Source organism: Pseudophryne corroboree, chromosome 6 (genome assembly GCF_028390025.1).
Source record: "Pseudophryne corroboree isolate aPseCor3 chromosome 6, aPseCor3.hap2, whole genome shotgun sequence".
NCBI lineage: Eukaryota > Metazoa > Chordata > Amphibia > Anura > Myobatrachidae > Pseudophryne > Pseudophryne corroboree.
This window is the reverse complement of record NC_086449.1, coordinates 417,547,672-417,570,140: the sequence shown is the minus strand read 5'-3', so window position 1 is coordinate 417,570,140 and position 22,469 is coordinate 417,547,672. Positions and strand designations below refer to the sequence as shown.

Genomic DNA, 22,469 nt, shown 5'->3' with positions numbered 1-22,469 from the left:
TCAGGTAGTGCAGCTCATCCAGGATGGCACATCAATGCGAGCTGTGGCAAGAAGGTTTGCTGTGTCTATCAGCGTAGTGTCCAGAGCATGGAGGCGCTACCAGGAGACAAGCCAGTACATCAGGAGACGTGGAGGTGGCCGTAGGAGGGAAACAACCCAGCAGCAGGGCCGCTACCTCCGCCTTTGTGCAAGGAGGAACAGGAGGAGCACTGCCAGAGCCCTGCAAAATGACCTCCAGCAAGCCACAAATGTGCATGTGTCTACTCAAACGATCAGAAACAGACTCCATGAGGGTGGTATGAGGGCCCAACGTCCACAGGTGGGGGTTGTGCTTACAGACCAACACCGTGCAGGACATTTGGCATTTGCCAGAGAACACCAAGATTGGCAAATTCGCCACTGGCGTCCTGTGCTCTTCACAGATGAAAGCAGGTTCTCACTGAGCACATATGACAGACGTGACAGAGTCTGGAGATGCCAAGGAGAACGTTCTGCTGCCTGCAACATCCTCCAGCATGACTGGTTTGGAAGTGGGTCAGTAATGATGTGGGGTGGCATGTCTTTGGGGGGGCCGCACAGCCCTCCATGTGCTCGCCAGAGGTAGCCTGACTGCTATTAGGTACCGAGATGAGATCCTCAGACCCCTTGTGATACCATATGCTGGTGAGGTTGGCCCTGGTTTCCTCCTAATGCTAGACCTCATGTGGCTGGAGTGTGTCAGCAGTTCCTGCAAGAAAAAGGCATTGATGCTATAGACTGGCCCGCCGTTCCCCAGACCTGAATCCAATTGAGCACATCTGGGTCATCATGTCTCGCTCTATCCACCAACGCCACGTTGCACTACAGACTGTCCAGGAGTTGGCGGATGCTTTAGTCCAGGTCTGGGAGGAGATCCCTCAGGAGACCATCCGCCACCTCATCAGGAGCATGCCCAGGCATTGTAGGGAGGTCATACAGGCACGTGGAAGCCACACACACTATTGAGCCTCATTTTGACTTGTTTTACGGACATTACATCAAAGTTGGATCAGCCTGTAGTGTGTTTTTCCACTTTAATTTTGAGTGTGACTCCAAATCCAGACCTCCATGGGTTAATAAATTTGATTTCCATTGATAATTTTTGTGTGATTTTGTTGCCAGCACATTCAACTATGTAAAGAACAAAGTATTTAATAAGAATATTTCATTCATTTAGATCTAGGATGTGTTACTTTAGTGTTCCCTTTATTTTTTTGAGCAGTGTGTATATATTCAGTAGAGTCGACGTTTCGGCCCTCAGCAGGGCCCTTTGTCAAGACAGATATCGCTGACCCTAGTCTTCATGCTGTGTGATGTTGTCAGCCATACCTGTCTTGACAAAGGCTCCTGCTGAGGGATGAAACGTCGACTCTACTGCAACACTCTATAATAGGGATATACGTTAATACCTTTGTGGAGCACCCCACTGATGGATTTACTATGATGTGAGTGCGGATCTTCGATTGGCTATAATATATATATATATATTTATATATATATATATATATATATATATATACTCCTCGCTGCAGTCCGGCACTCTCTCTCCACCTGGGTATTTGCTCAGGTGCCTTCCTCAAGGAGTGATACTCCTTATACAACCAAAGAAAGAAGGCGGCACTCAGAGTCTCAAGAGCTTAGTGAAAACCGACCCGTGTTTATTTCAACGTTTCGGGGGACGGACCCCCGTCTTCAGGAAACACAAAACAGAAGACGGGGGTCCGTCCCCCGAAACGTTGAAATAAACACGGGTCGGTTTTCACTAAGCTCTTGAGACTCTGAGTGCCGCCTTCTTTCTTTGGTTATATATATATATATATATATATATATATATATTAGAGATGAGCGGGTTCGGTTCTCAGAGAACCGAACCCCCCCAAACTTTGCCTTCCGAGTCCGGACCCGAGCCAGGCTCGGATTTTCCCTCTTGACTCAGAAACCCGAACTCGGCAAAACGTTATCATCCCGCTGTCGGATTCTCGCAGGATTTGGATTCCATATAAGTAGCCGCCATTTTCACTCCAGTCTCGGAGAGTGAGAGCACGTGTTTTCAGTGTGCTCAGTCTCTGTTTATTGGGGTGGGAAAGTGGGGTGACAAGTGTTGTGCTGCTCAGTCCAGTCCATATATCCAGTGTAGCTGTAAAGTGGTGCTGTGTTGTGCAGACCAGTCCAGTGTAGTCACTCAGTGTATTGTGCTGCATCAGTCCAGGCAGTCACAGTGTTGGTGTTCTCTGCTGCCATATATCCAGTGTAGCTGTAAAGTGGTGCTGTGTTGTGCAGACCAGTCCAGGTTAGTCAGTGTATTGTGCTGTATCAGTCCAGCCATTCACAGTGTTGGTGTTCTCTACTGCCATAGATCCAGTGTCCTGTGTCATCAGTAATTCCAGTGACGATATACACTGCTGCTATATATATCCACTGCTGCAGTATAACAAATTACAATTATATTATTATTAACAACCTGTTGGGCTGCATCAGACCGGTGGTAGTGTCCTGTGTCATCAGTAATTCCAGTGACGATATACGCTTCTGCTATACATATATCCACTGCTGCAGTATAACAAATTACAATAATATTATTATTAACAACCTGTTGGGCTGCATCAGACCAGTGGTAGTGTCCTGTGTCATCAGTAATTCCAGTGATGATATACGCTGCTGCTATATATATATCCACTGCTGCAGTATAACAAATTACAATTAGATTATTATTAACAACCTGTTGGGCTGCATCAGACCAGTGGTAGTGTCCTGTGTCATCAGTAATTCCAGTGACGATGGCCCTCATTCCGAGTTGTTCGCTCGCAAGGCGAATGTAGCAGAGTTACACACGCTAAGCCGCCGCCTACTGGGAGTGAATCTTAGCTTCTTAAAATTGCGACCGACGTACGCGCAATATTGCGATTACAAACGAGTTAGCAGTTTCAGAGTAGCTCCAGACTTACTCTGCCTGTGCGATCATTTCAGTGCTTGTCGTTCCTGGTTGACGTCACAAACACACCCAGCGTTCGCCCAGGCACTCCCACCGTTTCCCCGGCCACTCCTGCGTTTTTTCCGGAAACGGTAGCGTTTTCAGCCACACGCCCCTGAAACGCCGTGTATCCGCCCAGTAACACCCATTTCCTGTCAATCACATTACGATCGCCGGAGCGAAGAAAAAGCCGTGAGTAAAAATACTTTCTTCATAGTAAAGTTACTTGGCGCAGTCGCAGTGCGAACATTGCGCATGCGTACTAAGCGGATTTTCACTGCGATGCGATGAAAAATACCGAGCGAACAACTCGGAATGAGGGCCGATATACGCTGCTGCTGTATATATCCACTGCTGCAATATAACAAATTACAATTATATTATTATTAACTACCTGTTGGGCTGCATCAGACCAGTGGTAGTGTCCTGTGTCATCAGTAATTCCAGTAATTCCTGTGATGCATATTGTCTCATATAACTCCCCAAAAATAATGGAGAACAAAAGTTTGGAAGATAAAATAGGGAAAGATCAAGAACCACTTCCTCCTAGTGCTGAAGCTGCTGCCACTAACCATGACATAGACGATGAAATGCCATCAACGTCGTCTGCCAAGGCCGATGCCCAATGTGATAGTAGAGGGCATGTAAAATCCAAAAAGCCAAAGTTCAGTAAAAAGACCCAAAAAAGAAATTTATATGGTCTGAGGAGAAACGTAAACCTGCCAATATGCCATTTACGACACGGAGTGGCAAGGAACGGCTGAGGCCCTGGCCTATGTTCATGACTTCTGGTTCAGCTTCACATGACGATGGAAGCCCTCATAACTGAGGCCTTGACACTTATGTTGGTGTTAGACGTGCGTCCGGTATCCACCATTAGTGCAGTGGGATTTAGACAATTGATGGAGGTATTGTGTCCCCGGTAACAAATCCCATCTAAATTCCACTTCAGTAGGCAGGCGATAATGAGATTTTGCCATTTAATTCCAGTGATTTGGACGTATAATTCCAGTGATTTTGCCAATTAATTTCAGTGATTTATACTGTAATTATTAACTACAGTAATCTTGCCAATTAATTCCAGTGATTTATAATTATTAATTACAGTGATCTTGCCATTTAATTCCAGTGATTTGGACGTATAATTCCAGTGATTTTGCCAATTAATTTCAGTGATTTCTACTGTAATTATTAACTACAGTAATCTTGCCAATTAATTCCAGTGATTTATAATTATTAATTACAGTGATCTTGCCATTTAATTCCAGTGATTTGGATGTATAATTACAGTGATTTTGCCAATTAATTTCAGTGATTTATAATTATTAATTACAGTGATCTTGCCAATTAATTCCAGTGATTTGGATGTATAATTCCAGTTGGAATTGTTTGTGTCGCTTGGTTTAGTCATACAGCTACCTCATTGCACCTCTTAGACATCTTTACATGAGGTGCTGTTTGGGGCCTAGTTTTTAAAAGGTGCCATCCTGTGTGACACTGCCGTATGAGTCCAGGGGTACTGCTGTATTAGTCTTGGGGTACTGCCGTATAAGTACACCAATTGCATATTTTTTTAAAAGTGACTGGAGCGTGCTGGAGATGCTATCAGTGGACTGAACAAATGCGGCCCACTCTCGACATTCAGCCACTGCGTGACACTACTATATGGGCCAGGTGGATGTGTCGCTTAGCTTGGGCCTACAGCAACCTCGGTGCACCTTTTTTTCTTCTTTGCATCATGTGCTGTTAGGGGCCTTTTTTTTTATATCTGCCCTACTGTCTGCCACTGCAGTGCCATGCCTAGATGGGCCAATTGTTTGTGTCGCTTGGCTTATGAGGTGCTGTTTGGGGCCTTTTTTATATCTGCCCTCCTGTCTGACACTGCAGTGCCACTCCTAGATGGGCCAGGTGTTTGTGTTGTCCACTTGTGTCGCTTAGCTTAGTCATCTAGCAACCTCGGTGCAACCTTTTGGCCTAAAAACAATATTGTGAGGTGTGAGGTGTCCAGAATAGACTGGAAATTAGTGAAAATGATTGTTATTGAGGTTAATAATACTGTAGGAGCAAAATTACCCCCAAATTATGTGATTTTAGCTGTTTTTATGTTTTTTTCCCAAAAATCATCCAGATCCAAAACCAAAACCAAAACACAAAATGTTGGTTTTTTTTTGGCAAAACCAAGCCAAAACCAAAACACGAAAGTGGAATTAGAACCAAAACACAAAACACGAAAAGTGCCAGCCGCACATCTCTACTTAAAACTACAGATGAGCGGGTTCGGTTCTCCAAGAACCGAACCCCCCTGAACTCCATGTGGTTTATATGGGTCCGAGGCAGCCTCGGTTCTTCCCGCCTGACTCAGAAAACCCGAACGAGGCAAAACGTCATCATCACACTGTCGGATTCTCGCGAGATTCGGATTTCATATAAAGAGCTGCGTGTCGCCGCCATTTTCACTCGTGCTTTGTGGAGAGAGTGAGAGGACGTGGCTACGTTCTCTGAGTGGACAGCTCAATATCAGCTTAATATCAGTGCTCAGTATCTGTGCTGCATTGTGGTGACCAGTATACTACAGTGCAATAGTCCAGTGCTGCATCTCGCTGCTCAGTGTCAGTTCTAGTATCCTCATCAGTGCTCAGGATCAGTGCTCATTGTCTTGTGCTGCATTGTGGTGACCAGTATACTACAATACAATAGTCCAGTGCTGCATCTCTCTGCCCAGTGTCAGTTCTAGTATCGTCATCAGTGCTCAGTATCACTACTCATTGTCTTGTGCTGCATTGTGGTGACCAGTATACTACAGTACAATAGTCCAGTGCTGCATCTCTCTGCCCAGTGTCAGTTCTAGTATCCTCATCAGTGCTCAGTATCACTACTCATTGTCTTGTGCTGCATTGTGGTGACCAGTATACTACAGTACAATAGTCCAGTGCTGCATCTCACTGCCCAGTGTTAGTTCTAGTATCCTCATCATTGCTCAGTATCACTCATTGTCTTGTGCTGCATTGTGGGACCAGTATACTACAGTATAATAGTCCAGTGCTGCATCTCGCTGCAGAGTGTCAGTTCTAGTATCCTCATCAGTGCTCAGTATAACTACCCATTGTCTTGTGCTGCATTGTGGTTATCAGTATACTATAGTACAAAAGTCCAGTGCTGCATCTCGCTGCCCAGTGTCAGTTCTAGTATCCTCATCAGTGCTCAGTATCACTGCTCATTGTCTTGTGCTGCATTGTGGTGACCAGTATACTACAGTACAATAGTCCAGTGCTGCATCTCCCTGCCCAGTGTCAGTTCTAGTATCCTCATCAGTGATCAGTATCACTACTCATTGTCTTGTGCTGCATTGTGGTGACCAGTGTACTACAGTACAATAGTCCAGTGCTGCATCTCGCTAGCCAGTGTCAGTTCTAGTATCCTCATCAGTGCTCAGTATCACTACTCATTGTCTTGTGCTGCATTGTGGTGATGGGTATACTACGGTACATTACTAAAAGTCCAGTGTCTTGTGCTGCATCTTGCTGCTGTAGGGTGCTGTGGTAGTGTCCTGTCACTGTGCATAGGTCATCATCATTCCAGTCACAGTGGTATCTGGTATCTATCTGGTGGTATCTAATTCCAGACATTACTGCCATCTAATTCCAGATATATTACTGGCATATAATTCCAAACATTAAAAAATGGAGAACAAAAATTTGGAGGGTAAAATAGGGAAAGATCAAGATCCACTTGCACCTAGTGCTGAAGCTGCTGCCACTAGTCATGGCAGAGATGATTCAATGCCATCAACATCGTCTGCCAAGGCTGATGCCCAATGTCATAGTAGAGAGCATGTAAAATCCAAAAAACAAAAGTTCCGTAAAATGACCAAAAATCTAAATTAAAAGCATCTGAGGAGAAACGTAAACTTTCCAATATGCCATTTACGACATGGAGTGGCAAGGAATGGCTGAGGCCCTGGCCTATGTTCATGGCTAGTGGTTCAGCTTCACATGAGGATGGAAGCACTCATCCTCCCGCTAGAAAAATTAAAAGAGTTTAGCTGGTAAAAGCAGAGCAATTAACTGTGTGTTCTTCTAAATCACAAATCCCCAAGGAGAGTCCAATTGTGTCGGTTGCGATGCCTGACCTTCTCAACACTGGACGGGAAGAGGTGGCTCCTTCCACCATTTGCACGCCCCCTGCAAGTGCTGGAAGGAGCACTCACAGTCCAGTTCCTGATATTCAAATTGATGATGTCACTGTTGAAGTACACCAGGATGAGGATATGGGTATTGCTGGCGCTGAGGAGGAAATTGACAAGGAGGATTCTGATGGTGAGGTGGTTTATTTAAGTCAGGCACCCGGGGAGACACCTGTTGTCCGTGGGATGAATAAGGCCATTGACATGCCTGGACAAAATATAAAAAAAATCACCTCTTCGGTGTGGACTTATTTTAACAGAAATGCGGACAACAGGTGTCAAGCAATGTGTTGCCTTTGTCAAGCTGTAATAAGTAGGGGTAAGGACGTTAACCACCTAGGAACATCCTCCCTTATACGTCACCTGGACCGCATTCGTAAGAAGTCATTGACAAGTCCACTGACTACTAAATCCCTTCTTCCCCTTGTACCCAAGCTCCTGCAAACCACCCCACCAACTCTCTCAATGTCAATTTCCTCCTTAGACAGGAACGCCAATAGTCCTGCAGGCCATGTCACTGGCAAGTCTGATGAGTCCTCTCCTAACTGGGATTCCTCCGATGGATCCTTGAGTGTAATGCCTACTGCTGCTGGCACTGCTGTTGTTGCTGCTGGGAGTCGATCGTCATTCCAGAGGGGAAGTCGGAAGACCACTTGTACTACTTCCAGTAAGCAATTGACTGTCCAACAGTCCTTTGCGAGGAAGATGAAATATCACAGCAGTTATCCTGTTGCAAAGCGGATAACTCAGGCCTTGAAAACTATGTTGGTGTTAGACGTGCATCCGGTATCCGCCATTAGTTCAGAGGGACTTAGAGAATTGCTTGAGGTAGTGTGTCCTCGGTACCAAATACCATCTAGGTTCCACTTCTCTAGGCAAGCGATACCGAGAATGTACACAGACGTCAGAAAAAGAGTCACCAGTGCCCTAAAAAATGCAGTTGTACCCACTATCCACTTAACCACGGACATGTGGACAAGTGGAGCAGGGCAGACTAAGGACTATATGACTGTGACAGCCCACTGAGTAGATGTATTGCCTCCCGCAGCAACAACAGCAGCAGCAGCACCAGTAGCAGAATCTCGCAAACGTCAACTCGTTCCCAGGCAAGCTACGCTTTGTATCACCGCTTTCCATAAGAGGCACACAGCTGACAACCTCTTACGGAAACTGGGGAACATCGTCGCAGATTGGCTTACCCCAATTGGACTCTCCTGGGGATTTGTGACATCGGACAATGCCACCAATATTGTACGTGCATTACATGTGGGCAAATTCTAGCACGTCCCATGTTTTGCACATACAATGAATTTGGTGGTGCAGAATTTTTTTAAAAACGACAGGGGCGTGCAGGAGATTCTGTCGGTGGCCCGAAGAATTGCGGGCCACTTTCGGCATTCAGTCACCGCATGCCGAAGAATGGAGCACCAGCAAACCCTCCTGAACATGCCCTGCCATCAGCTGAAGCAAGAGGTGGTAACGAGGTGGAATTCAACCCTCTATATGCTTCAGAGGATGGAGGAGCATCAAAAGGCCATTCAAGCCTATACATCTGCCTACGATATAGGCAAAGGAGGGGGAATGCACCTGACTCAAGCACAGTGCAGAATGATTTCAACGTTGTGCAAGGTTCTCCAACCCTTTGAACTTGCCACACGTGAAGTCAGTTCAGACACTGCCAGCCATACGTCAGGTCATTCCCCTCATCAGGCTTTTGCAGAAGCAGCTGGAGAGATTGAAGGAGGAGCTAAAACGGAGTGAATCCGCTAGGCATGTGGGACTTGTGGATGGAGCCCTTCATTCGCTTAACCAGGATTCACGGGTCGTCAATCTGTTGAAATCAGAGCACTACATTTTGGCCACCGTGCTCGATCCTAGGTTTAAAGCCTACGTTGTATCTCTCTTTCCAGCAGACACAAATGTGCAGATGTTCAAAGACCTGCTGGTGAGACACTTATCAAGTCAACGTGACCCGCCAACAGCTCCTCCTTCATTTTCTACCGCCACTGGAACTGCCAGGAAAAGGATAATATTTCCAAAACCACCCGCTGGCGGTGATGCAGGGCAGTCAGGAGCAAGTGCTGACATCTGGTTCGGACTGAAGGACCTGCCAACGATTACTGACATGTCGTCTACTGTCACTGCATATGATTCTGTCACCATTGAAATAATGGTGGAGGATTATATGAGTGACAGCATCACTGTAGGCATGTCAGACAGTCCGTATGTATACTGGCAGTAAAAAGAGGCAATTTGGAGGCCCTTGCACAAACTGGCTTTATTTTACCTAAGTTGCCCCCCTCCAGTGTGTACTCCGAAAAAGTGTTTAGTGCAGCCGGTAACCTTGTCAGCGATCAGCATAGGAGGTTACTTCCAGAAAATGTGGAGAAGATGATGTTCATCAAAGTGAATTATAATCAATTCCTCCGTGGAGACATTTACCAGCAATTGCCTCCAGAAAGTACACAGGGACCTGCGATGGTGGATTCCAGGTGTGACGAATTAATACTCTGTGAGGAGGGGATGTACACAGTGAAAGGGGTGAGGAATCGGTCGATGAGGAGGAGGTGGACATCTTGCCTCTGTAGAGCCAGTTTGTGCAAGGAGAGATTGATTGCTTCTTTTTTGGTGGGGCCCCAAACCAATGAATCATTTCAGCCACAGTCATGTGGCAGACCCTGTCGCTGAAATTATGGGTTTGTTAAAGTGTGCATGTCCTGTTTATACAACATAAGGGTGGGTGGGAGGGCCCAAGGACAATTCCATTTGCATCTCTTTTTTTTTTAAATTTATCTTTGTATCATGTGCTGTTTGGGGACTATTTGTTTAAGTGCCATCCTGTCTGACACTGCAGTGCCACTCCTAGATGGGCCAGGTGTTAGTGCCACCCACTTAGGTCGCTTAGCTTTGTCATCCAGAGACCTTGGTGCAAATTTTAGGACTAAAAATAATATTGTGAGGTGTGAGGTATTCAGAATAGACTGGAAATGAGTGGAAATTATGGTTATTTAGGTTAATAATACTATAGGATCAAAATTACCCCCTGTTTTTGAGGGTTTTTTGAAAAAAAACACCAGAATCCGACAAAAATTCTTAAGGGAAGTTTTTGCCAAAACGCGTCCGAATCCAAAACGCGACCGCGGAACCGATTCCAAAACCAAAACACAAAACCCGAAAAATGCCTGCTGCACATCTCTATTTAAAACACATAATTGTTCTTTCAAATAAAACCCTACTTCCAGTGTTAACTTTGACAAGGATTTTAAATTTAGTTTTAGTCTTAGTCACCTTTTTTTTGCTTTGTTTTAGTTAAGATTTAGGACCTTATTCAGTTTCGGTTGCAGTTTTGCTATTTTAACAAAACTGCAACGGCATACTATCTAGTGATGAGCGGGTTCGGTTTTACTCGGTTCTACTCGGTTCTCAAAATGGCATCTTATTGGCTCTTATTACTATCGCATGCTAGGGGCCGCCCAGCACAGGGCAAGGCCACCCAGCATGTTAAGTGCCAACCAGCATTGTGATAGTAATCTAATTGTGATCGCATCGCAATTTGATTGCAATCACAGCAAGTAGAGATGACCCCTGCCTGTGGAGCCTGGCTGTGACGGCAGGCGCACCACCATGTTTTGTTTCACAGCGGCGACGTGTGAAGTCACGTCGCCACCTTGAATATGGCCCAGACTCACCAGCATTTTTGTTGTCATGTCCCCACAATGCAGCTTCACCACCACGCAAACGTTTGTGCCTGTCATTTAGGCAGAGGCGTTCGCATCACTGCAATGCAATCACATTTCCTAGGCCCTGGTCCAAAAGTCAGGAAAATATGATTGCATTGCATTAGCGACGCGTGCTGAACAAAGCCCTTAGTCACTGGACCTCACTATTCATTTTTACCTAATTTTAGTATTGAAATAAACTGAAGTCGACTAATACTTGTTTTTGTCAACAAAATTAACACTGCCCCTCTCCTCCTAATAGGTTGGGAAAGCAGCAGCAGGCTGCAATAGCATGCATAATTTATACGCCCTGTGTATAACTGTATACTACAGAATAGAGACTATGTATTATGCAAGCTATTACAGCTTTTAGTGGCCATATTAGTAATAACACCCAGTAAAGGGCAGAGAGTTCTGTCCCATCCCATGTAATGTGTGCACACCCCTGTAAGGCTGGGTACACACTTGACCAATACATCGGGGGACCCACCATCATGCCGATCAAGGTAATCGTACACAATTTTTGATTGGTCACTCAACATGTCATTAAGGATCCCCAGCTGGGCGGGCATTTGAATTTGCCTGCCCAGATGTGACCTCAGCCCCTGCACCAAGTGTATGGGGCTTAGATGTAGAGAGAGCACATAGTTGAATAGGGTTCTCTTAAATCTGTGGAGGAAATTCAACTGTTGTATTGTCCATGGAACACTATGTAGATGACATCAGATTGTTGTGTTGGGCATGAGTCAGTAATGCAATCCGCATAGCTGAGTCTATGATGGAAAGTAAACTCTTATACTGAGAACAAGGCTATATGGTACTATTATGGAAATTAATGTACAGTATTATTGTGAGAATTAAGGATACAGTATGCAGTTACCATGGGAGTTTGATAGGCTTGGGACATGACTGTACATTGTTGAAACTGAATTGCATGAAGCAGTCTTATGTGGGATACAGGGGAGATGTAGCCTGTATGTGTACAGGGGAGATGTAGCCTGTATGTGTAGCCAAGAGCAATACAGGCTGTATGTGGGGAACAAGTGAAATGCAGCCTGTATGTGGGTTTACAGCAGGAATGCAGGCTTAGGGGAGGCAGGGGAGATGCAGGCTTATAGGGAAAATGGGAGATGCAGACTGTTTATAGAGATTAGGAGATTCAATAATGCTGTGGGAAGGAATATGGATGAAAGAGGAGTGATATCAGTGTCTACTGTGCTAATCTGTGTATGGGGCATAGGCATACTTACTTACTTTTTGGCTGCCCCATGCTGGAAGGGGCAGCCAGGTTGAACTAGGGAGTAGCAATGCTAAACCATAGGTAGGTGGTGTGGAAGCATTGAAAAGTCAGGGGCAGGGCAACAATGACACATTTTAGTGCAAAATGCGTTATTGGCCTCCCCTTACTGTCCGCTTTCAGTGGTGGCTATGGGGAGGTGCGGGAGGTTAAGGGGAGTGAAGCCAGCTCCAGAAGAATTGCCTATCTTTCCGGGGAGGGGGGGGAGGGGAGGGTGGCGGGATCCAGGAGTCCCACCTGATTTTAGTGAGCATCTCGGCCAATCTAGGAGGGTAGGCAATCATGGGTACAGGGGGTATTTGCGCTGCATAGGTTGGTACAGTGGAGATGGAGGCTATATACTGTATAGGGATTAGTGAAGGGAAGAGGATGGGGACAATCCCCAGAGTGATGAAAATTGGGGTGTACCACATGGCCACTCTGAACAAGAGCTCCCGTCGAAGCACCTAACCACTAGACTAACACCCAAACAGAGGCAGTTACTGGCAGCAGTGAACAAGTCTGTAGGGATCCGATACAGTCTGCTGAGCTTCGGCGGGCACGCTGAGTCTGGAGCCCCTGAGTTAACTTTACCAGCCCCACTCAAAATCCCAACAGAAGAAGAGGGGAGACTGTTGACTGCGCATGAAAAACATTTTTAATGCAGTGGAGCGCTGCTAAACCCTATCCTATTGTACATTTTTTTCTGATTTTCTGGTTTTCTTTTCTTTTCCTGTTTTTTCATCCTTTTTTCACCATATGGACATTGACATTAATTGAACTTAATAGCCAAACATCTGGCACCATTATTTTAGTAAACAAGTAAACACCAGTATACTCAGTCGGTGAACTGTTATATTAATGCATATGTAACTGTACTATGACAACAGCTGTCTAAATTCTACAGTAGTAATAAAGAGTGCATAGCGACACTAACACCACATTTAGTCTGCATTTACTTTCATTACCATACTATACCTGCACCCAGTGCCGTAACTAGGTGTGTGCCAGCGGTGCCTTGCATATGCGCTGTGGGCGCAGTACCGCCAGCATCACCCATAGTTCCGGTGTTACAGTGCAGCTGCGGGCAGCCATGCCCGATCCCACCCAATCCTCATTGCCGGAGCTTATAGTGCAGCCCAGACACCATTTTCCCCTGACGGGATGTTCAACTGAGCCGCGGACAATACTGCCCGATCCCCCCACCCCCACTGCTGCAGCCGGAGTACACAGTGAGCTGCGCAGACTATAATTTCCGATCCCCCTCCCGCCACCAGAGTTACAGTGAGTGAATGCAGGCAGATAACCCCCTTCTCTTCAGGATAGAGTGAGCCGCAGGCATACAGTTCTGAAGGGAAGCAAGTTGCTGGCACTCAATGTAACTCCAGGGGTGATGGGGAGCGGGATCGGGCATTGCAGCCCACGCGGCTCACTTTGTACTTCGGCGGCAGCGGGGGTGGGGGGATCGGGCAGTATTGTCTGTGACTTATTTTTGACTTCCTGTCAGGGGGAGGGGGTAATCAGGATGCACTGTAAATACTTGTTGTTGGGTGCTGGGGTGTCGGACATGTTTGCCCACAAGTCAGTATAACCTTAGTGGAAGGGGTGGGGGTGTCTGGGCTGCACTATAAGCTCTGACAGTGGTGATGGGATGGGATTGGGCATTGCTGTCCGCAGCTGCGCTGTAACACCCGAAGAGGACTCTGTCTACCGCACTGTGTAAAAGGGGACTCCACCTGCCGTACTGTGTAAACGGGGACTCTGTCTGCCGTACTGTGTAAAAGGGGACTCCACCTGCCGAAATGTATAAAAGGGGACTCTGTCTGCCATACTGTGTAATGGGAACTCTGTCTGCCGTACTGTGTAAACGGGGACTCTGTCTGCCATACTGTGCAATAGGGGACTCTGTCTGCCGTACTTTGTAAAAGGAGACTCTGTCTGCCGTATTTTGTAAAAGGGGACTCTGTCTGCTGTACTGTGTAAAAGGGGACTTTACCTGGAGTAATGTGTAAAAGGGGCTATATCTGGTGTAATGTGTGTAAGTGGCGCTACTGTGCGGCATAATTGGAATAATGGAGACTTCTGTACAGCATAATATGAATTGGTATTATTTTGTGGCCACACCCCTATATTTTTGGCGCTCACCTATGGTGTGCACTGGCTCTGTTTTGTATATGATATGGGGGGGGCGCAGATGCTGTTTCTTGCACACAGCGCTTAAATGTCTAGTTACGGCACTGTCTGCACATGCATAGTATAAGGGTTGAGCGCTATAATATACGACTAAATTATAAATTCTATAAGGGGGACAACCTTATCAGCAGCACACCCTGCCCATATAGACTTTGGTGCGCATTTACCACCTATGCAAAGAGTTGCTAAGTATGTAGTGTGTGTTTTTTTATTTTTAATAAAGGATTAAAATAAATGGTGTGCGTGCCCTACCATTATTATAATATTTTCTTGACACTGGGACTACACATGCCAGCAGGCCCTTAATGTCCAAACATGCAAGCACTTGTGGTTCTCCAAGTGCCGGTATGCTGGGGCAGGCTTGCTGGAAATATTCCGGCAACACCCACCATCCCTCCCACTTGCATGTCCTCTCTGGGCTTCTACCAGAGAGGAAGTTACAAAAGTAGATAAGTACATCTCAGAGGTCCTGGGCTGGTTATGCTTTTGGGGGTGACAGGGACCCCTTGCTTGTTTTTCTAATATTTTAACCCTATCATTTACTTTTAACCCTAAGGAGCACTGCACAGATCATGGTCGTCTGTGCAGTGCTTCTCCCAAAACTCGAATGACACTGGCAGGTACTGTATATTGTTTGAGCAGATTTCCCATTGATTTTGAGGTCAGTTTTTGGTCATTTCAACGTCCTTTGGTATACAGTATCTGGGGGTTCTATAACCATCTACTGTATGTAATAAATACAGATTTTTTTTTTCAATGTTCAATTTTGATTGGGAATCTGTATTTTTTTTTTTTTGTGCTCTCAGTTTTGCCATTAGTAAATCTCTGATTTGGAACATCAACCAAAAACACAAAATTAACCTTTAGTAAATATTCCCCAATACAGTATGCTGGCTTCTAAACAAAGATGGACGTGTAGGTGCGTATGTGTGAGAGAGGTAGAAAATTACATGATATGAAAGATTAAACGTTTCTGTATAATGCTTGGTAATATGGGTGTGCTACATAAATAAAGCATAGTAATAATAGTAGTAGTAATAATAATAATAATAATAATAATAATAGTAGTAGTAGTAGTAATAGTAATAGTAGTAATAGTAATAGTAGCAGCAGCAATTTTACATGGCACATGCAGGGCAAAGAAAATGGATATTGGTACAAATGGTTAGTAAGTAACCATTTGATATAGTCCAGGAACATAACTTTTGAGATGCAGAATTGATAATATCATACAGTAAAAAGCACTTATCAAAGATTACACTCTTTCAGACTCTTAGGGGTAAATTTACTAAGGTGGGAGCTTTTTTAGAACTGGTAATGTTGCCCATAGCAACCAATTAGATTCTACTTAACATTTATCTAGCTGCTTCTAGAAGATAATAGATAGAATATGATTGGTTGCTATGGGTAACATCACCAGTTCTAAAAATACCCTCCCACCTTAGTAAATTTACAGCTTATCATCTCCCTATTCAGCTTTCCAAACTATTTCGACATGGCTCTTCTTTTTATACTAATTGTAGCTGTCGTCATTGGGAGCCAGATGCTTCCTGGGATATAATATACAGTGCATAAGGGAAGTATTCACAGCGCTTTACTTTTTCCACATTTTGTTATGTTATAGCCTTATGCCAAAATGGAATAAATTCATTTTTTCCATCAAATTTCTACACACAATACCACATAATGACAATGTGAAAAAAGTTTTTTTGAGATTTTTGCAAATTTCTTAAAACTAAAAAACTAAGAAATAACATGTACTTAAGTATTCACAGCCCTTTCTCAACACTTTGTTGGTACACCTTTGGCAGCAATTACAGCCTCAAGTCTTTTTGAGTATGATGCCACAAGCTTGTCACACCTATCTTTGGGCAGTTTCGCCCATTCCTCTTTGCAGCACCTCTCAAGCTCCATGAGGTTGGATTGGGAGCGTCGGTGCACAGCCATTTTCAGATCTCTCCAGAGATGTTCAATCGGTTTCAAGTCTGGGCTCTGGCTGGGCTACTCAAGGACATTCACAAAGTTGTCCTGAAGCCATTCGTTTGATATCTTGGCATTGTGCTTAAGGTTGTTGTCCTGCTGAAAGATGAACCATCGCACCAGTCTGAGGTCAAGAGTGCTCTGGAGCAGGTTTTTATCCAGGATATCTCTGTACATTGCTGCATTCATCTTTCCCTCTATCCTAACTAGTCTCCCAGTTCCTGCCGCTGAAAAACATCCCCACAGCATGATGCTGCCACCACCATGCTTCACTGTAGGGATGGTATTGGCCTGGTGATGAGCGGTGCCTGGTTTCCTCCAAACATAACGCCTGGCATTCACGCCAAAGAGTTCAATCTTTGTCTCATCAGACCAGAGAATTTTGTTTTCTCATGGTCTGAGAGTCCTTCAGGTGCATTTTGGCAAACTCCAGGTGGGCTTCCATGTGCTTTTTACTAAGGAATGTCTTCCGTCTGTCCACTCTACCATACAGGCCTGATTGGTGGATTGCTGCATAGATGGCTGTCCTTCTGGAAGGTTCTCCTCTTTCCGCAGAGGAATGCTGTAACTCTGACAAAGTGACCATCGGGTTCTTGGTCACCTCTCTGACTACTGCCCTTCTCCCCCGATTGCTCAGTTTAGACAGTTTGCCGGCTCTAGGAAGAGTCCTGGTGGTTCCGAATTTCTTCCATTTATGGATGATGGAGGCCATTGTGCTCATTGGGACCTTCAAAGCAGCAGATATTTTTCTCTACCCTTCCCCAGATTTGTGCCTTGAGACAATCCTGGCTCAGAGGTCTACAGACAATTCTTTTGAGTTCATGCTTAGTTTGTGTTCAGACATGCACTGTCAAATGTGGGACCTTATGTAGACAGATGTTTACCTTTCCAAATCATGTCCATTCAACTGAATTTACCACAGGTGAACTCCAATTAAGCTGTAGGAATATCTCAAGGATGACCAGTTGAAACAGGATGCCCCTGAGCTCAATTTTGAGCTTCATGGCAAAGGCTGTGAATACTTATGTACATGTGATTTCTTAGTTTTTTATTTTTAGTACATGTTGTCATTATAGGGTATTGTGTGTAGAATTTTGAGGTGAAAAATGTATTTATTCCATTTTGGAATAAGGCTGTAACATAACTGTGGAAAATGTGGAAAAAGTAAAGCACTGTGAATACTTTCCGGATGCACTGTAAGCTGAAGTTGCTTACTGTATATTTAAGGCTCACATAAAACTGAAATCTAGAACTGGGACACCTATATGTCAGTCTGTATTAAAGATGCATCTTTACTGGTAATGATGATAATAGAAGAAGACTTCTAGTTAAGTTGGAGTAGCCATAGGTCCCAATGAAGTCCTGTTAAAACATCTCTAATGTCCCTATTGTATCAGTCATTGGAATTCACTGAACACTATTGTTATAAAAACACACTTTTGTGAAATCATCTGTTTATCTACCCAAAGTAAAACTATTTAATACAATTACCTTGTTTTTGCATAAATTGAGATGCACACACTGGGGGCTCATTGACATCTTCAATAATCACAATTAAAGGAGCACTATCCTCAGTAACGAGAAGGCCGCCTGAAGTTGAAACTGTTAATTCATATCTGTTAGGTGTTGCATCTTCAAAATCAAAACTCCTAGTAGTAGTAATTACTCCGGAAACTGCAAAACACAGATGTAAATTAAAATAATCCATATACAGTAAATCCAATTTGAATTCATACTGTAAAAAATGGGAAATGACTGAAGCTGTTAAATGCTGTTTATTAGCCACAGTATACTGAGTTTATGCTAATTGTGTGGATAAAGCAGTCAGTAGTTTTGAATTAGTCCCAGCGCACTATAAACTATAATTTGTATACAGTGCTTTAGTTTTGCAGATTACACAATGTTTGTGAAAATAATTATTATTTCATAGTTATTATACTGTGTATGTGACTTTTCATATATTAAGGTCCTTGTATCAAGCAGACAAATACAGTATATATCAACTATACAAAGAATGTGATGTACAATTAGCATTGGCTCTTGCTATGCGATTACAGTCAGTGCCTGACCACATTATTAAGCAGTTGTGATCAAAATACGTGGTGGGTACACATCTAAATATATATCTGCAGATGGTACACACTGACCAACCACCACTGCCATGTGCAAACATATCTGTTGTTGAGGACATTGGCCAATTAATCTTTTCTCTTTACACACTGGCAGATCGTTGTCCTGAAATGTGCCAGATATTCCTGCAATTTACATAATGGGCTGGCCTTCTAAAGAGCACACAGGTAAAGGAAATAGGCCTTCTATTCTACGGTGATGCTCTGTATCTATAACAGCATCTGTGTCACAGATTCTTTTGCAATGTTGCCAAATATGGATTAGTAATAGTGCCCCTTTCACCATATTATGCCCCACACAGTAATGCCCCTTACACAGAGCCGGCCCGAAGCATAGGCAAATTAGGCAAATGCCTAGGGCATTTGGTATGTCTAGGGGCACAAGCAGCTTCTGCTGATTAAAATGATATGCAGCATGCCTATATTCTGTGTGTGACTGCGGCTGTATCTGCAAAATGCTACGTTACAGTGTATTCCTGGAAATCATTGTAACATAAGCATTTCATATGCCGATACAGTCACAGTCGCACACAGAATATAGGCATACCATATATCATTGTAATCAGCAGAAGCTGCTTGTACATCCTAGCCACATAGTAATGCAAATAAGATGCACTTTCATAAAAAAAAAGGCGCCCAATGTTAGCAGAACTGCCAGCTGACTCACTCCAGGCATCTCCTGCTGCTGTATGCCGTATTGAGGCAAGATGTATGAGGAAACATCTGTATCCAAGCAGAGGCAGAGGTCATAGTGTTAGCGGCTATGTGAGTGCTGTGTGCGGGTGGGTTGGTTGTGCAGTAGTGTTTGGCATATGTGTTAGGGGCATTATGCGTGTCATGTGTATAAATGCATTAATAATGTGCGGAAAATGTGTAAGGAGCACTATGTGTGTCATTATGTGTATTAGTGCACTAATAATGTGCGGCATATGTGAAAGGGACATTATGCGTGTCATTATGTGTATAAGGGCATAAATAATGTGTGGCATATTTTTAAGGGATATTGGGGGTCATTCCAACCCGTTTGCACGCAGCAGTTTGTCGCTGCGGTGTGAACATGTCTGTAATGTGCATGCGCAGCAGCCGTACTGCGCATGCGTGTCGTTGCCCGGCAACTGGGGTTGCCGGGTTATATCAAGTCCTACGAAGAAAGCAGTCACAGAGACAACTGCAAGAAGATTGACAGAACGAAGGCGTTCCTGGGGGGGTCCGGACCGTTTGGAGTAGATTTCGGGGAGTGGAGAAGAAAACGCAGGTGTGTCCAGGAGAATGGAGGGCGGATGTCTGATGTCAAAGTGGGCTCCATATAAGGAGCCGTGCATCACCGCCATTTTGGCTACGGACTTGGAGAGTGAGGGAGACAGACCTTTGTCTCTCTCTGTGGGTGATGGCATTGGGTGGGGTCAGGGGTGCTGTTTCTGTCACTGTGGTGTTCCTGTGCTGTTAGGGGTGCTGTCCTGGCTGTCACTGGTGTTTCATGTGCTGTTAGGGGTGCTGCAGCTGTACATGGGTGTTGTTGTCCTGGCTGTCACTGTGTTGTTCAGGGGGCAGGGGTACTATCCTCCTGTATGCAGTGAAAATACAGAGGTGCTGGCTGTAAAAATTCAGTGGTGCAGTGTAAATAAATGTACACCAATCCTGTCATGTATGCTGTAAAAATTCTGGGGTGCAGTGAAAATAAATGTACACTGGCCCTGTCTTGTATGCTGTAAAAATTCTGGGGTGCAGTGAAAAGAAATGTACACTGGCCCTGTCTTGTATGCTGTAAAAATTCTGGGGTGCTGCTGTGAAAACAACTGTACACTGGTCCTGTATGCTGTAAAAATTACAGGGGTGTTGCTGTTAAAATAAAAGTACACTGGTCCTGTATGCTATAAAAATACAGGAGTGCTGCTGTTAAAAGTACACTGGTCCTGTATGCTGTAAAAATACAGAAGTGCTGCTGTTAAAATAAAAGTACACTGGTCCTGTATGCTGTAAAAATACAGGGGTGCTGTTGTTAAAATAAAAGTACACTGGCCCTGTATGCTGTAAAATACAGGGGTGCAGTGAAAATAAATGTACACTGGCTTGATCTTGTATGCTGTAAAATTACAGGGGTGTTGTGAAAATACTGGGGTGCTGGCACTGCCCGCAGTTGCGATGTCTAGGCCTGACCTTCTCAACACTGTATGGAAATAGGAGGCTCCTACCACCAATTGCATGCCCACTGAAAGTGCTGGGAGGAGCACCGCCAGTCCAGTTGCTGATATTGAGATTGAGGATGTCACTGTAGAAGTACACCAGGATAAGGAGGATATGGGTGTAGCTGGCGCTGAGGAAGAGGTTGAGGATGAGGATTCTGATGGTGATGTGGTTTGTTTGAATTAGGCACCAGTGGAGACAGTTGTTGGCCATGGGATGAAAAAGCCCATTGTCATGCCTCGGCAAAATACCAAAAAAGACACCTCTTCAGTGTGGAATTATTTATCCACAAATCCAGGCAACAGGTGTCAAGCCATCTGTTGCCTTTGTCAATCATAATAATAAGTAGTGGTAAGGATGTTTACCACCTAGGAACATACTCCCTTATACGTCACCTGCAGTGCATTCATCATAAGTCATTGTCAAGTTCAAAACTTTGGGTAATACCGTAACCAGTCCACTGACACCTAAATGATGTGATTTGTTTGAATATTATTTCTCTGTGAGGATGAGGATGTAAGCACTGAAGGGAGGAGGGGATCTGAGGACGAGGATGACATCTTGCCACTGTAGAGCCAGCTTGTGCAAGGAGAGATTAATTACTTTTCTTCTTCTTTTTTGGTGGGGGCCCAAACAAATCAATAATTTCAGCCACAGTCATGTGGCAGACCCTGTCGCTGAAATGACTGGTTTGTTAAAGTGTGCATGTCTTGTTTATATAACATAAGGGTGGGTGGGAGAGCCATCTTGCATGTCTTTTCTTTGCCACATCATTCCAGGGGTACTGCCCTATATGGTGTGCTGCCCCTTCTGCCCTATCAGTCCAGGGGTGCTGCACCACTGCCGTTTAAGTTGAGAGGTGCTGTTGCCTGTCTGCTGTGCTGTGTAATTTTCGGGGGTGCTGCCTATGCTGTATAAGTCCAGGAGTGCTGCCATATAATTCCAGTGGTGCTGATTTACCTGATCCAAGGTTCAAATGAAAGCCTAGAGCAGATATGAAACAAGCTTCAACATCACAAACAGAATTGTGAAAACATAGCCGCAAAGGTGGAAATGGAAATTGCTATTTTGACAAAGTGTTTTTTAATAAAGTGGGGAGAGACCACATTTGTGGCTAAAGTCAGTGTGACTCAGAAGAGACAGAATCATAATCCAGCGCAACTGCCAGAGAGGTAAAAGAGATATTTTCTGCCGGAGCATTAGAGAGAGGTTCTTCTCAATTATTTCATGTTAGGGACTCACTCAAATGAATTGCTCCAACTAGTCAACCTTAATTTTGATTTATTATTGATGTTCCACATTTTGGGATTATTTATTTAAAAGATGTGCATTTGTTGTACATGGTTCTTTTCCTAAGGTCTGCGTAGGGTTATCGCAAACTCACGGTGTTTGAAGAACAGAGTTTCAGTGATCTTGCATTGCATCAGCTTTCTATTGCACTGCAGCACTAGATGGGCCAGGAGCTCCTGTGAGGCACAGTTACTGAATAACCCAGTATTTAGTCTCATGGTAGCTTACAGCCAGGAAAATGTTTGGCTTGCCAGGCTGAGGCATGCTGTGGGCACAGAGGTTAGCATAGCTTCCAACCACAGTCCTATTTATAGTATGAAATGATTTTCGACTGTAGAGTGGTAAGTTCCACTAGGACAGGTTCTCAATAACAAAAAATTCACTGCACAGTCCTGCTTAGAACTGTTCCGAACCCACCCGAACTCAACTTGCCCCTTCCTGGGCTGCTGTGGGGGCTCAGGAGGGGCTGCTAAAACATCTAAGGGGCTGCTTTATTTAAAAATGAAATATGAAAAAAATAAACAAG

At 44.4% G+C, this 22,469-nt stretch overlaps 1 protein-coding gene across 2 annotated transcripts in view; it reads right to left on the bottom strand.

Moving 5' to 3' along the window:
- Positions 1–22,469, bottom strand: part of LOC134932483 (cadherin-related family member 4-like) — a 298,616-nt gene that overhangs the window by 264,387 nt on the left and 11,760 nt on the right. For both annotated transcript variants that reach the window (XM_063926947.1, XM_063926948.1), the window contains exon 3: positions 17,832–18,014. In XM_063926947.1, coding sequence (XP_063783017.1) covers positions 17,832–18,014 — 183 coding nt within the window. The remainder of the gene's footprint in view (positions 1–17,831; positions 18,015–22,469) is intronic.